The following is a 13,466-nucleotide window of genomic DNA, read 5'->3' on the forward strand; positions in this document are numbered from 1 at the left end:
CTGGCACAAGCGGGAGTCTGTCTGCCCCCCCTCCCCCTTGCCCCACCTGCTTCTCACTTAGGAAAAATACAAAAAAAAAAAAAAATTCTTGGGAATGGGGTTACTCTATCAGCATCGAATGTCAGCGTGGTCACTCTGGTGTCTGTCCCCGCAGGCTCTGCTCTGCCTCGGCCCTGGCATTTCACGGTGTGCCTAAGGCTCTGGTTAGGGTCTTTGAGAATCACTCTGACTACTCCCTTCTGTCTGGGCTGAGTGTGACCTGAGGATTGTCCGTGCACTCCGGCCTGTGCTCGCAGAAGGTCAGGGCTCCTGAAGCCGCAGGCCTGTTTACCTATGTTTTTGCCCCAGGACCATGGGGATGAGACCTCGGAAGGTTACTTTTGATCATGTTTGCCAGGTCTTTGAGCGGCCAGGCCCCAGTGATCACTCCCATAATAGTAGCTGTTCTCGTCAATCCTTATCTGCTGGGTCCGTGGGGCTTGGTTCACCGGGAGGCCGGCTGGGCTGTTTTCTCCAGATGTTTAGAGAGGCCGTATGGGTTCATTGCCTCCTCCAGCATAAGCCCCTGGAACGCGGGTCTGTGTCCAGGCGCAGCGGCTCGGGGCCCCGCAGGCATCATCCCCTCTGCGGTGGCGGTCCGGCTGCCGGCCAGGGCAGTAGTCCCATCTCGAGGCTCGGCCAGGGCAGTGGTCCCATCTCGAGGCTCGCCATGCGGATGGACGTCTGCCTCCACGTGCTGGCTTCCTTGTGTGTCCTTCCAGGCCTGCCCCTCCCCCAGGGCCTTTTCTCAGCATTCCCCCTGGTCCTGGTGCCTGGCCTGGCTCCCCTAGGGCCAGCGGTACGAGAGAGGAGGAGGCACCCGCCGCCTCTGTGGAACAGTCTTGGTTTGTGGGAACGAAGTCCATGGGCCCTCGGGCGGGACCACCAGGAGGCAGGTTTGTAGGGCCAGCCCGGAGGCAGCCCGCCACACCCTAGTTAGAGCGAGACCTTCCTTCCCATTTCCCGCTGGGGCACTGTAGGCAGGTTTGTAGGGCCAGCCCGGAGGCAGCCCGCCACACCCTAGTTAGAGCGAGACCTTCCTTCCCATTTCCCGCTGGGGCACTGTGACTCGGGGGATGTGCCCCAGCTCAGGCCCCAGACAGGCTGAGTCAGCACTGCGTGTTCCTGCAGGGAGAAGCAGAGAGAGGAAAGACTGTCCCTCAGCAGAGGGCTCTCTGTAACGTCACAGAGCTCGGGGCTGCCCCCTGCACACAAGGACTGATGATGACAGCGGTCACACCTCTTCAGGCTGTTTTTTCCAACAACAGCGTCTTGGGTGTGTTTCTGGTAGCAGACACCGAGCTGGGTGCTACGGAGAAACAGCAGTGGGTTGAAAGACCCAGTCAGGACTGTGGATCGTGTAAGGACCGTGCAGGGGGCATGCTGCCAGGGTGTGAGCGAGTGGGTGGGGGGCACCCAGTAAGCTCAACAGTCGCACCTGGGGTCCCCCGTGATCTGAGTGTCACCCCTTCTCCGGGGGGGGGGGACTGGGTTGGAATGCGGGGGGATGAATGTGGGTGTTTGGGCAGTTCTGTTGACCAACCTGTGGGCAAGAATTTCAATATGTTCACAACTGGTACCACATTTCGGGGCTCACCTGCACCCTGACTGTTGGCCCCCAAGGATAGAAGGGGCCACAGGGATCTGAGCCCAGGGATGGGAGCAGGGCCTGTGCAAGGACGTCCTCTCTCATGTGTCTTGTCCTGGAGCCCCGATCCAGGGACCCAAGACCTCCTGTTTGTCCCCACAGGCCCCTCCCATCCCCGCTCCCCACCTGCACCAGGAGGGGTGTGGGCCGGTGGGGAGATGTTAAGCAAGAGCCAGTAGCTCGGGCTGTTCTGCTCGACCACTATCAGGGATACACGCTCGTTTCGGGTCTGCACGAGGAGCTCTCGGCCCCGTGTGTGGCCTGTTTTCTGCGTTTCCCCTGCGGCTGTGACTGACTGCCGAGCAGGATTTCATTCTGTTTCCACGTCTCTTGAGATGTTTCTGGAGATGTTTCTGGTGGTGGGAGGTCTCCAGCACTTTCTTCTCGAGCATCTGCAGAGGGAGAGTGCAGGAGGAAGAAGGCAATGTAAGCAGAATCAGGCCACACTGTTCTGTGACCCCCATCGGTACAAAGGAGTCTGTCACCGCAGGCGTGGCCTTGGGTCGTTCTTCTGAGCTCTGTCTTCTCTCCCGCGTGTCATGGCAGCGAAGGACTTTGATTTCAGGGACCAGCTCCAGCCTCAGCCTTGCCTTCCTCGCTGCCACCTCTCGCTGCTGAGCGTGTCTGTGTTCAACGACCGAGTCACAGAGTTTAGGGGCAGAAGGGTAACACAGACGTGGCTGGCCTGCTGCTTCTCTTCCCACTAGACGTGGACCACCTCAAGGCCATGGATAGTCGTATCCATCTCTGTGTACCCAGCACCTGGCAGGTGCCTGGCACAGGGAGGTAGTTAATATCTACCTGTGGCTCAGACAGAACAGTTTTAAGGTTCACACAGCACATGTCCACACGGAGGCTCAGCTGTGGTTGACTGGCTGGCCCTCTGGGGACAGCTGGCTGGCCTCCAGCAAACGTGGAATGTCGGCAGTGGTCTCTAGCTCACGGTCAGGCAGGCATTCAAAGGGTTCAAGTGCGGCTGCGGTAGCCTGCCTCTTACTACAGTCTCGCCTGTCTTCCAAGCTTCACGCCCCTTCAGATATTTTGTGTTTAGTAGAAATAAATGAACTTGGGTGAGCCCAAGTGACTGACTGGTGGTTGTACTGGTAAAGCTGCAGGAGCGGTCACCTGCGTGGCAGTAAACGGCATCTTGACCCGGGGCTGCCCCCTGACTGGTCTCAGCCCCTGCCTGGGTTCTCCGCTGTCTGTCCGGAGTAGGCAGAGGAGATGCGTGGGTCGTGGAGAGGTGACTGAACAGGAAGCCCCACCGGTTCCAGCCGTTCACGTAGCATCTCCATCGTACTGGCTGGCAGGCGGCCATGTTAGAGAAGTCCTTCCACAGAAAGTCCTGATTCGACCCATTTTTCGCACCGGGACGAGAGCCGTGTAGTCTTGGTTCAGAATGCATAGGATCTCCGTGTAATCTTATAGCAGCTCTTTCTAGCTCCGCATGGTCACCACACAGGGGTTGACCAGTTGGCTGGAGCTGCCAGCATCCGGGTTTGTAGTATGTGTGATTTGTTGTCACTGCTGGATGCAGAAGTGTGGCTCAGAAATGTCCAGCCGCTGCACTTACTCTGGCGATAATAGCTACACATTCTTTGAGACCCGTGCGTCAGGGTCTCAGAGCCCGCTGCGCCCACTTGATGCTGGTCTTCCCAGTCTGGTGGCGCTCATACAGGCTGGCAGAGCCGGGTCGGGGCCCATGCCCGGCAGCCCAGGGTGCCAGCCTGCCCACGGTGCCAGCCTGCCCACGGGCCGAAGCCTGGGTCTGGAGCCAGCCCCAGCCTTCAGGAGTGCCGGCAAAGGGACGGTGGGCAGCTCCCAGCGTGACCTAGTGCCCCGAGTATACGGCCTGGCTGCACCGTCCCCTCGTCTGAAAGGCGGGCGAAGTGGGCTCTGCAGAGCCAGCAGGTGGGCTGAGGACCGAGCGAGACTGACGAACAGAGTTTGGAAAAGTGCTGTCACAGCTCACTGTGAGCTCCGTGAGCAGAAATGATGCTGACCACCTGGAGACCCTGGGCTGATGACCATCCAAGACCCTTCAGGTTCTTGACTGTCCCTGGAGCCTGCTGAAAGGCCCCCCTCCCCCAGAGAGCAGGCCCACTTCCTGCTCGCCCCACACGGCAGCCTTAGCACAGCCTTGACCTCCAGCTGACCAGCGGGGTGTGCTTCCTGCTTCCCCGTGGCCTGGACTTTATCCCCACAGGCCTCTGGAGTGAATGTGCACTTCTCTCTTTCTCGTAAGCTCCCCCGGATCCTTTTCCTGACACCCCGGCCCCTCCTCTGTTCCAGGGCTCCAAGGTCCTGGCCAAGAAGGAGCTAGCCTACGTCCCGATCATTGGCTGGATGTGGTACTTCACGGAAATGGTCTTCTGCACACGCAAGTGGGAGCAAGACCGCAAGACCGTCTCGAAGAGCCTGCTGCACCTGCGGGACTACCCCGAGAAGTACTTCGTACGTGAGACCCCGGGCAGCCGGCACCCCGCACCCAGCCACCCCGCAGTCAGCCACCCCACAACCAGCAACCCTGGGCAGCCACCACCAAGTAGCCAGCCGCCCTGGGCACCCCCCTGAGCCGCCTGGCCTGACCCCCTGTGCACACGCCCCCTCTGTCCTTCCTTCCGCTGACCTTACTGTGCATAAAGAAATCCCGGGTGCACGCGTCACACACTCAAGAATCTCTAGTCACAGGCCCTGGCCGGTTGGCTCAGTAGTAGAGCGTCGGCCTGGCGTGCAGGGGTCCTGGGTTCAATTCCCGGCCAGGGCACACAGGAGAAGCGCCCATCTGCTTCTCCACCCCTCCCCCTCTCCTTCCTCTCTGTCTCTCTCTTCCCCTCCCGCAGCGAGGCTCCATTGGAGCAAAGATGGCCCGGGCGCTGGGGATGGCTCCTTGGCCTCTGCCCCAGGCGCTAGAGTGGCTCTGGTCACGACAGAGCGACGCCCCGGAGGGGCAGAGCATCGCCCCCTGGTGGGCAGAGCGTCACCCCCTGGTGGGTGTGCTAGGTGGATCCTGGTCGGGCGCATGTGGGAGTCTGTCTGACTGTCTATCCCCGTTTCCAGCTTCAGAAAAATACAAAAAAAAAAAAAAAAAAGAATCTCTAGTCACCCAGACTTGTCACGTGTGCACGTGCACGCGTGCGCACACACACACACACACACACACACACGTCAGCCAGTTGTCCTGTCCTGAGCTGTCCATCGAGGCCAGTGGCCTCTGGGTTCACCCTGGGAACAGGCAGGCACCACCGCCAGGTCACCCCGACTGGCCATGCCCAGAGGCTTCTCTGGGACCCCGTGTGACTTCGGTGTGCGATGGGGGAGGGCGTGTGTGACCCCGGCCCGTCCCTTCCAGTTCCTGATCCACTGTGAGGGCACCCGGTTCACGGAGAAGAAGCACCAGATCAGCATGCAGGTGGCCCGGGCCAAGGGGCTGCCCAGCCTCAAGTACCACCTGCTGCCACGCACCAAGGGCTTCGCCGTCACCGTGAGGAGTCTGAGAAATGTAGGTAAGGAAGACCCCGGGTCGCCGGCCCCCACTGCAACAGGAAGCCGACCCCCACCCGATAGGCTCGGCTGTGTCCCTGGCAACGCTCCCAGGCGACTGTGGCAGCAGCTGGGAGGGAAAGGGACAGGATGGCACGTGTACCCCTGGTTAGTGTTAGCCGGGGCCCAGGCACCTGGAGGGGGGTGTGGCCACTGCCTGCATGCGTGCATGCACACACACGCACACACACACCCCACACGCACACGCACACCCCCCCCACACGCACACCGCACACGCATACACTCAGGCAACACTGCCCTCTACTGCTCAGCCCTGGACCTGCAGCCTGTGCCGTGGGGAATCCTGGGTCCTCACCTGGGCCCAGTGCGGCCCCACACCTGGCTTGCCCCGGTCAGACCAGGTTGTCATTGTCCTGCTGTGTCTGCACTTCCTGCTCATCTGTGGGCACCAGCTGCCCCTAGATGATGAACTCGGTGACCTTGCGGCCCTCTGACTGCGGAGCCCAAAGTCACTGTAGGTGAGAGTAATAAGGTAGCAGCCATAACTGGCCCCGGTCTGGTCGTGACTTCCTTGTCTCCTCTTCAGCCCTGTCCCTTCAGGTCGGAAGCGCCATTCTTTACCCCTTCCCTGCCATGCGACCAGCCCTCCCCCCAAAGCCCTTGTCCCTCATCTCCAGAGGGGCCAGAGGGGCCAAGCTGGGGCTCAGGCAGCTCAGCAGCCTCCTGGTGCCCGGCTGTGCGGGCACATGCCGGGCACCAGCCCGAGGGAGAGACACAGCTGGTCAAACATCGCTCTGTCCCCACGGCCTCACTCTTTGGCCTGGCCCTCGGGACGCCTCTGCATCTTGTGGGGTAGACAGCGAGTGACCTCCCACGGTATTTCCCACCCCGGGGCGTGAAAACCAGACTCCTGTTGGTTTTCAGCCACGTTCCAAGTGACTGTAGTGCAATTCCGTAAGCAGTTTCAGTATCGTGTCCTGGGGTCTAGCTAGTTTATTCTTCTAGTGGGGTAAGCGCCCCCAGAGGGGACAGGCTGCCGTAACTCAGACACGCCCCAGCCTGCGCTTTGGGTCAGTTTATCTGAACGCCGACCCGTTTCAGCATCAGTTTGCTGCTGCACAGCGAGGTGGGGCCCTGCAGGGCGGCTCTGCGCTCCCGGGCCTGGCCGCAGCCGGAGTTCTGGTTGCCGTGACTACGTTGCGGTGTGCTTTTCCGGTTACGCAACGGAACACGTGCTGGGCGCGCAGGGGTGTGGGCGTGATGGAAAAGCGTGAGGAGCCAGGTGCCCCGCGGTGCCCAGATCACCCACTAGCCCTCCGAGCCTGTTTCCCAGTGTGTGTGTCTACGAAACAAAATTGGGTTCACACGCTATATACTGCTTTGTATTTGTTTTATTTTTTTTATAGTTTCAGCTGTATATGACTGTACACTCAATTTCAGAAATAATGAAAACCCCACCCTGCTGGGAGTCCTGAACGGAAAGAAATACCACGCCGATTTATACGTGAGGTACGTTGGCGGTGCGTCCTCTCTGGAAAAGACGGCGCCCACCAGAGAGGGAGCCAGTCGCGTGGGACCCACAGCCCTGCTTCCAGGGAAATGTTTAACATCTTCCTGCCGGTGTTCTGTATCGAATTGCACACGCCCACGGCCTGCATGTCTGTGATGTGTGCTAGACGCACGCCACTGCTGTGCGCGCCCAGGGGGAGCTCCCTCTCCCCTCTCCCCTCTCGTCAGCGCGTCCTGATCACAGAACTGCGGTCACTCTGGGGCTGCGTGCGGACAGAACATCGTACCGAGCCCTTTCTGGAGGACGTGTCTGCTGCGTCCAGGTGCACAGACAAGCTCACACACAATTTACATGCAGGCCTGGGGCCCAGAGACCACGGGAGGGGCATCTCACTGATGTGTTCTCATCCAGACATTTCGATTTTATTGGACACAAGTCCCAAGGTGTTAGACAAACCCAGTTTTCTTCGCCTGTTTATCGATGTAAGAGGATGGGTCTGACCCTGGTCGTTAGTGGAAACCACCACGGACAGACACCGTGGACAGTAAAACAGTGGCAGGTCATGTGCTAAACCCCCACGTGGCATGGTTCAGGGACTGTTTCTTCATGTGGCCGACTGTAACCAAGAAATCTGAAATGCCCACTGTTGGAAAACAAGCCAATTACGTGGTTTTGATTTTGATTATTTTTGTAAAGACCTTCCCCATGCTAAATTATAACATAATTTAGAGAGAAACTTGGAGCTTAGCCTCCCTGGACAGGTGTGCTGGTGAATGGACAGGCTGCGTGACACAGCTTCCCACCTCGAAACAGCCCTGGCTGCCCCTTAAACACGGGCAACGAGCAGCACCGTCACCGTTTTCTTGGCTGGCACCACAGCTGACCGTCGCCTTGTCCCACAGTGACCAGGCCCGGGACAGCGGGAAACACACCCACCTTCCCAGGGGGGCCTTCCCCCCAAAGTGGAGCAAGGCTTTGTCCCAGTTGTGGGAAGTCCACTCGGGCCCCCTGAGCCCCGTGTTGGGAAACCCCGTGCAGTCAGCGTGCAGGAGGACTGCCCTGCCCTCCACCAGGCCAGTCTTGGGTAACTGCGCCTCTCGGGGAGGGAAGAGCCCAGCACGCCCCCTTCGCCCCCTGCAGCCAGCCCCCCCGGCACGCCCCCTGCAGCCAGCCCCCCTGGCACGCCCCCTTCACCCCCTGCAGCCAGCCCCCCCCGGCACGCCCCCTTCGCCCCCTGCAGCCAGCCCCCCCGGCACGCCCCATTCTCCCCCGGCAGTCAGCCCCCCCCCGGCACGCCCCCTTCGCCCCCTGAAGCCAGCCCCCCGGCACGCCCCATTCGCCCCCGGTAGTCAGCCCCCCCCCGGCACGCCCCCTTCGCCCCCGGCAACCAGCCCCCCCCCCGGCACGCCCCATTCGCCCCCGGTAGTCAGCCCCCCCCGGCACGCCCCCTTCGCCCCCTGCAGCCAGCCCCCCGGCACGCCCCCTTCGCCCCCTGCAGCCAGCCCCCCCCGGCACGCCCCCTTCGCCCCCTGCAGCCAGCCCCCCCCGGCACGCCCCCTTCGCCTCCGGCAGTCAGCCCCCCCCGGCACGCCCCCTTCGCCCCCTGCAGCCAGCCCCCCCCCGGCCCGCCCCATTCGCCCCCTGCAGCCAGCCCCCCCCCGCCCGCCCCCCTCGCCCCCGGCAGTCAGCCCCCCGGCACGCCCCCTTCGCCCCCTGCAGCCAGCCCCCCGGCACGCCCCCTTCGCCCCCGGCAGTCAGCCCCCCGGCACGCCCCCTTCGCCCCCGGCAGTCAGCCCCCCCCCCGGCACGCCCCCTTCGCCCCCTGCAGCCAGCCCCCTGGTGGGCTCATTGGAGGACACGTGCCAGGGAACGTCTCTTCCTGTTGCCGGAGTCCCCCCGGGAAAAAGGACAGGATGCTCTCATGCTCTACCTCCGCCCTTGCCAGCACCAGCCGAGAGAGCCGAGAGCCGTCCTGAGCCTCCGAGCTTGTAAGGGGAGGGGGGGGGAGCCCCTGGCGTCTCGCACGCTGGGAGTGCCAGTTCCCTAGCGCACACGTCCGCGCCATCGACAGGGCCTCTGCAGAGTCTGCCTCAATTCTACCCAAGGGGCCCAAGCAAATGTTTGACGGGGGACGCTTCACCATCGGCCTTGGCCGTCACCTGGCCGAGAAAGGCGCCAGCATATGGTCAGCTAGACTCTGGGTACACTGGGCTGTCGCATGTGGAATCTGAGGCCGTGCGGCCCATGGCTGCAGCCTCTCTGGGAGGTGGGAGGGAGGACGGAGAGCCGGGGCCCCCTTGGTCCCTCTTCCACGGGCCGTGACTGCATTCGGGCCTGCATCTCCCAGCACAGATGTGGACCCCCGCCCCTCCCTGTCCCTGAATCACCCTCCTCACGTCCCCACGCCCCAGCTACCTGCACAGAAGCCGGGCGGCAGCACTGTTGCTTTAACGCCACAGCAGGGGCGTTCACCCTCCTCACGTCCCCACGCCCCAGCTACCTGCACAGAAGCCGGGCGGCGGCAGCACCGTTGCTTTAACACCACGGCAGGGGCGTTCCCGGCACCGGCCACCCCTGCTAGCCGTTCTCTCTGCCTTGCAGGCGGATTCCCCTGGAAGAAGTCCCGGAAGATGAGGACCAGTGTTCGGCCTGGCTCCACAAGCTCTACCAGGAGAAGGTCAGTGTGGCAGGCGGCCCTGTGGGGCCCACGCCCCCGTGTCCAGGTGCCCGGCGGGGCCTTCGGGAGGTGACCGTGGCAGCAAGCCTGTTCTCATTGCGTGAGATCTCACATCCCGGCGAACTGCCCTCGACTTAGCAACAGGGAAGAAAACAGCAAAACATTCTGTAAAGGTGCACCGTAGAAAGAAGGGAAGTATTTTATGGGTGTGGTGGGCCGAGAAAGCAGTCGTGCCCCCCACCCCCCAGCCCGTGTCTGCCTGCCTGCCTGCCTCTGCTCCCACGGCCAAATATTCTCGGGGGGGGGGGTACTGTTCCCCTCGGCAGCGCAGAGGATCTTGGTGGCTCTGGGTCCACGATGTGGTTGCCTGTCTGGCTCAAAGCGTAGCCGGCCTGAGCAGGAGGAAGCCCATGAGGCCGCATGGCCGGGCTTGATCTCTGCGGCGGCCCCGACCCCAGGTCCCCACTTCCTCCTGCCTCCTCCCGGAACACGGACTATCTCTCATTCAAGAGTGTGCAGGCCAGAGGGAGTCTAACTGCTGCGTTCACGGCTCCGTCTTAGGGAAGGAAGGGTCAGCTCCCCCCTCCCCCGTGAGGGAGGCGTCTTTATGACCAGGTCTCACCACCCAGTAAGCACTTCATTCTGATCCGTCACCCATTTTCAGCACAAACAGAGCAGCTCATTATCTGGAATCAGATACACGCGGTAGGAGTCTCGTGTCCTTCCACCAAACCCTGGATACAGACCAGCTGGCCCCTGCTGTGGGTCTCCCCACGCCTCAAGAGGACAACCACACAGGACTCTAGAGGCCCCCGCTGCGGGTGGACAGCTTGCGAATGAATGCTTGGGGTTTCTGGTCCAAATCACCACCCCCAGATGAAGCAGAGACGCTCTCGTGAATGTGCTCGGGTCTCTGAGCGAAGGCCCTAGGACTCTCTCAGCAGGAAGTGCGTTTCCAACCGTGCCTTTAGCAGGCCCCTCTCGGAACTTGCCAGTCGGGCCTTTTCTGGATGGGTTTGGGGCACAGTTCTCATAAGCAGGTGCTGGTTGGTGTACCTGTCCCCAGAACATGGGGCTGGGTGGCTATCGGAGTCTCAGGAGGTCAGCGTGGGACCCAGGAAGGTGTGTCCAGGGCAGCTGCTTCCGGCCCGGAGGCCATGAGGGCCCACGTGTGGGACCGCAGGGCCTGACACTTTTTTTTTTTTTTTTTCATTTTTCATTTTTCCGAAGCTGGAAACGGGGAGGCAATTGACAGACTCCCGCATGCACCCGACCGGGATCCACCCGGCATGCCCACCAGGGGGCGATGCTCTGCTCATCTGGGACGTTGTTGTTGCATCCAGAGCCACTAGAGCGCCTGAGGCAGAGGCCACAGAGCCATCCCCAGCGCCCGGGGCATCTTTGCTCCAATGGAGCCTTGCTGCAGGAGGGGAAGAAAGAGACAGAGAGGAAGGAGAGGGGAAGGAGAGGGGGAGGGGTGGAGAAGCAGATGGGCGCTTCTCCTGTGTGCCCTGGCCGGGAATCGAACCCAGGACTCCTGCACGCCAGGCCGACGCTCTACCGCTGAGCCAACCGGCCAGGGCACTGACACTTTTTTTTAACAAGACTCCCCGTTACCGAGGGTCTGCACGGACGCACACCTGGGCCCCGACAGGAATACCAGACAGACACTTTCTCTCTGTTTCCTGCACGAGGCAGTGTTTTCCTCATGCTGTTTTCTGACTTAATTGGATGGTATAAAAAATGTCAGTATTAGCTAAAAAAAAAAAAAAAAAAAATGCTCACAAAAGGCCTAAGAAATGAGCCCCTTTGTAAAAGGCACAGGAACGTCAGCAAAAGCAGCCTCAGCCCAGCAAGGCCGAGAAGGCTCTTTCCATCAGCCCGCCCGCCCGTGCTGAGGCAGGGGGCTGGGGCACGGAGCAGGAGCCCTGGGCTCGTAGGGGACAGGCCCCTTTCGTTCTCCATAAAGTCTCAGGATGTTTTTCTATCAACTATAATTAACGTTAAAATGATAGCATTTGATTTGGAAGGGGCTCCCAACCTGGTCATCTGGCTCAAAGCCCTTAGGCTAGCCGAGGAGGAAGTGAGGAGTGACGGTCCCAGAAAAAGGATGTCCTTAGCCTGCGTCTCCTAGCTCATTCATCAAAGCCAGGGGCTGGGGCCAGGTCCTCCCCACGGAGGCCTGGACGGCTGCCCTGTTCCCTGTGAACAGACCTGGTAGACTGGCCTCCTCCCGTCGGGCACAGTCACTGACCCCGAGGGGAAGCGGTCAGCAGTGCCTCCGAGGGGAGGGGGTGTTGTATCTGGGCTACCCTGTTTTCTCAGGAGCTTAGACGGAGCTAGGACTTCACATGGCCAAAGGCCTGCTGCCCAGCAAGCTGGTCGGAATGGGCTCCCTCCGTTTTAAGTGGGACGATCTAAGCAGAGTGTGTGTTACTATCAGCTGGGACCCCGGCTGGCTGAGGGGTGTGGGCTGTGAGAAAACATTCACACCCTCACGTGATGCTTAGGATCCAAAGCCTCTCCCAGAGCAGCTCCAGCCCAGGTGAGACCAGTTAACCCCAGTCCCGCCTGAAGGTGGAAAAGGGTTTTGTGGAGAGGAACCTCGCAGGGCGACGGGGTCACAACCCCTACTGGGCAGCCCCTGGGGTCACTGCCCAAACCCCTTTTTAGTAAAAGGTTCGTCTTTGCCTCAAGCAACCCCCATGCATTGTTCCTGTGCATCCCTTAACACGCCTTTGAAACAGCCCTCCTGAGAGCACTGATCCTGTTCTCTCTCCTTCAGCCCTGTCCCCAGTTCCCCAACGCCCAGGGCATACACGGGGCAAACAGCCCGTCTCGGAAGCACTTTTCGCTGCGTCTCCCCGGCAGAGAGGGGACACGGCAAGGCTTCGGCGGGGTCAGGTGCCTTCTCTCGGGCATCCCTCGGTCTCCGTCACTGCCCCCAACACGTGGGTTCAGCTGCCTGCCTCAGTCACAGCAAACAGCTCGTGGAAACAGGCGCTGGTGCAAAGGAAAGAGGTGGATTCAGTGCGCAACCTGGGAGAGCGGTGGGCCCCCCTCGGAAACCCCCCTTCCTGCTGACGCCGTGGTTCTGACGGGGACGGGAGGGAGGGCTGGTTCCCCGTCCAGTTCTCCTGCTGGCTGCGTGCTCAGGCCCTAGCCGCGTCTTCTCGTCTTCTGGCGTGCACCTCTTGGCTACTGGGGGAGACTGCCCAGCCGTCGACAGTAACCTCCCGTCCGTGTAAGACTTCTTTCTGGTCAAATGACCAGCCCCGTCCTCCCTGGGTCCTGGAGGGTGGGGCACGTCACACGAGCCCGTTGCCCCACACTCCTTGATGATTTGGTTTCCGAGAGCCTCCCCGGCTCCTCGCAGCTGCTGCAGGCAGAGCAGGGCTGGTCGGCCAGGCGCAGGCAGATCCCGGAGCTCAGAGCTCGGGGAAGAGGCCTGAGGTGCTTCCACAGTGGCCCTTTTTGTGGATCACGCTTTAAAATAATGACTTTGAGTGGTTAGAAAAGCATATTATTCTGTGCACCTGATTGAAAAAGAAAAAAGTATGATATGCTTTAGCCATTTCTTTTCTTTTCTTTTTTTTTTTTTAGTGAGAGGAGGGGAAGCAGAGAGACAGACTCCCACATGTGCCCGACCGGGATCCACCCGGCATTGTCCACCAGGGGGTGAAGCTCTGTCCATCTGAGGCGTTGCTCCTTTGCAGCCAGGGCCATTCTGGTGCCTGAGGCAGAGGCCATGGAACCATCCTCAGTGCCCGGGCCAACTTTGCTCCAATGGAGCCTTGGCTGCAGGAGGGGAAAAGAGAGAGAGGAAGGAGAGGGGGGAGTGGGGAGAAGCAGATGGGCGCTTCTCCTGTGTGCCCTGCCTGGGAATCGAACCCGGGACTTCTACAGGCTGGGCCGAGGCTCTACTCCTGAGCCAACCGGCCAGGGCCTACTTCAGCCGTTTCTATCTCAAGCTGTTAAAGGGAAAAAAAAACTCAGCATCTGAAGTAGGGGAAGCTTGTTTTCCAGGACACTCAACCCCTCAGAGAACCAGGACGCCACTTGGGTAAGATGGGTCACAAAAACAGGCC

At 60.8% G+C, this 13,466-nt stretch overlaps 1 protein-coding gene across 5 annotated transcripts in view; it reads left to right on the forward strand.

Moving 5' to 3' along the window:
* AGPAT4 (1-acylglycerol-3-phosphate O-acyltransferase 4) overlaps positions 1–13,466 on the forward strand; it is a 114,035-nt gene that overhangs the window by 95,130 nt on the left and 5,439 nt on the right. For all 5 annotated transcript variants that reach the window (XM_066371681.1, XM_066371678.1, XM_066371679.1 and 2 more), the window contains exons 4-7: positions 3,980–4,141; positions 5,040–5,193; positions 6,598–6,700; positions 9,303–9,378. In XM_066371681.1, the coding sequence (XP_066227778.1) occupies positions 3,980–4,141; positions 5,040–5,193; positions 6,598–6,700; positions 9,303–9,378 (495 nt within the window). The remainder of the gene's footprint in view (positions 1–3,979; positions 4,142–5,039; positions 5,194–6,597; positions 6,701–9,302; positions 9,379–13,466) is intronic.

Source organism: Saccopteryx leptura, chromosome 3 (genome assembly GCF_036850995.1).
Source record: "Saccopteryx leptura isolate mSacLep1 chromosome 3, mSacLep1_pri_phased_curated, whole genome shotgun sequence".
NCBI classification, from domain to species: domain Eukaryota; kingdom Metazoa; phylum Chordata; class Mammalia; order Chiroptera; family Emballonuridae; genus Saccopteryx; species Saccopteryx leptura.